The sequence below is a fragment of the Alexandromys fortis genome, unplaced genomic scaffold (genome assembly GCF_014885135.2).
Source record: "Alexandromys fortis isolate MF-2015 unplaced genomic scaffold, M_Fortis_MF-2015_v1.1 scaffold_18, whole genome shotgun sequence".
Lineage (NCBI taxonomy): Eukaryota > Metazoa > Chordata > Mammalia > Rodentia > Cricetidae > Alexandromys > Alexandromys fortis.
The window spans coordinates 11,625,803-11,627,033 of record NW_026067897.1 but is presented as its reverse complement, the minus strand read 5'-3'; the positions used below and the strand labels follow the sequence as shown (position 1 = coordinate 11,627,033).

At 43.8% G+C, this 1,231-nt stretch overlaps 1 protein-coding gene across 1 annotated transcript; it reads right to left on the bottom strand.

Moving 5' to 3' along the window:
* Window positions 1–30: 30 nt before the first annotated feature.
* LOC126515660 (small ubiquitin-related modifier 2-like) lies at window positions 31–619 on the bottom strand. Its single transcript, XM_050165491.1, has one exon. It carries the CDS (start codon window positions 498–500, stop codon window positions 213–215), a length of 288 nt encoding a protein of 95 aa, XP_050021448.1. The 5' UTR covers window positions 501–619; the 3' UTR covers window positions 31–212.
* Window positions 620–1,231: the final 612 nt, after the last annotated feature.

Sequence of the window (1,231 nt, the reverse complement as noted above, 5' to 3'; positions counted from 1 at the left end):
AAAAAAAAAAGGAAAGAAAAAAGCGCAATATGCTTGTGCACATACACCAGTTACTTTATGTACAATAAAGAAATGGGGACAGGGAAATGAAAGAATAAGAGAAAACTATACTGTAGTAGTCAGGATGTGGTGGAACCAAATTGCGGCTTTCTAATTGCGAATGTATTCTTGGTCTATAACAAAATTCTGGAGTAAAGTAGCAGGTTCCCTTTTTAGTAGACACCTCCTGTCTGCTGCTGGAACACATCAATCGTATCTTCATCCTCCATTTCCAACTGTGCAGGTGTGTCTGTTTCATTGATTGGCTGTCCATCAAACCGGAATCTGATCTGCCTCATTGACAAACCCAGTCGTTCACAATAGGCTTTCATTAGTTTACTAAGTGGTGTATGCCTCTTAATTTTAAACTGCACCACAGAGCCATCCTGCCCCGCCACCTTCAAATTAATATGGTCGTTGTTCTCGGTCTTGACTCCTTCCTTGGGTTTCTCGTCGGCCATGGCGAACGCCGGAGTCTCCTCAGCTGCCGCTTCACAAAAGAGGCACCAGGTCCGCACTGAAGGAGCACACAGGCAGCACCAGGAGCGGCAGAAGAAGGAGGCGGCAGGGGCGGACGAGGCGGAGCTTGCTGTTTTTCCATCACATATTGTCTTAGTTAAGGTTTCTATTGTGAAGAGATACATTGACCACAGCAACTCTTGCAAAGGAAACATTTAACTGAGGCTGGCTTGCACTTTCCGAGGTTTAGCCCATTATCATCATGGCAGGTGGCTTGCAGACAGACATGGTGCTGAAGGAGCTGAGTGTTATACATATTGATCTTCAGGCAACAGGAAGTTAACTATGTATCACACTGGGCATAGCTCCAGCATATAAAACCTCAAAGCTTTCCCTTTGGTGACACATTTTCTCCAACAAGGTCATACCTCCTAATAGTGCTACACTCTGTAGGCGAAGTATTCAAACACATGAGTCTGTGGGGGTATACATATTCAAACTACCACACTCCACTCCCTGGCCCCTATGGGCTTGTAGCCCTAGCACAATGCAAAATGCATTTAGCCCAACTTCAAATGTCCCCTTAGTCTGTAACAATGTCAACAAAGTTTAAAAGTCTAAAATGCAGTCCGTTCTGAGATTCATGAAATCCCTTAACTATAATCCCCTATAAATCAAAATTTTAAAAAACAGACCGCATGCTTCCAACATGGATATACACTATTGTTCCAAG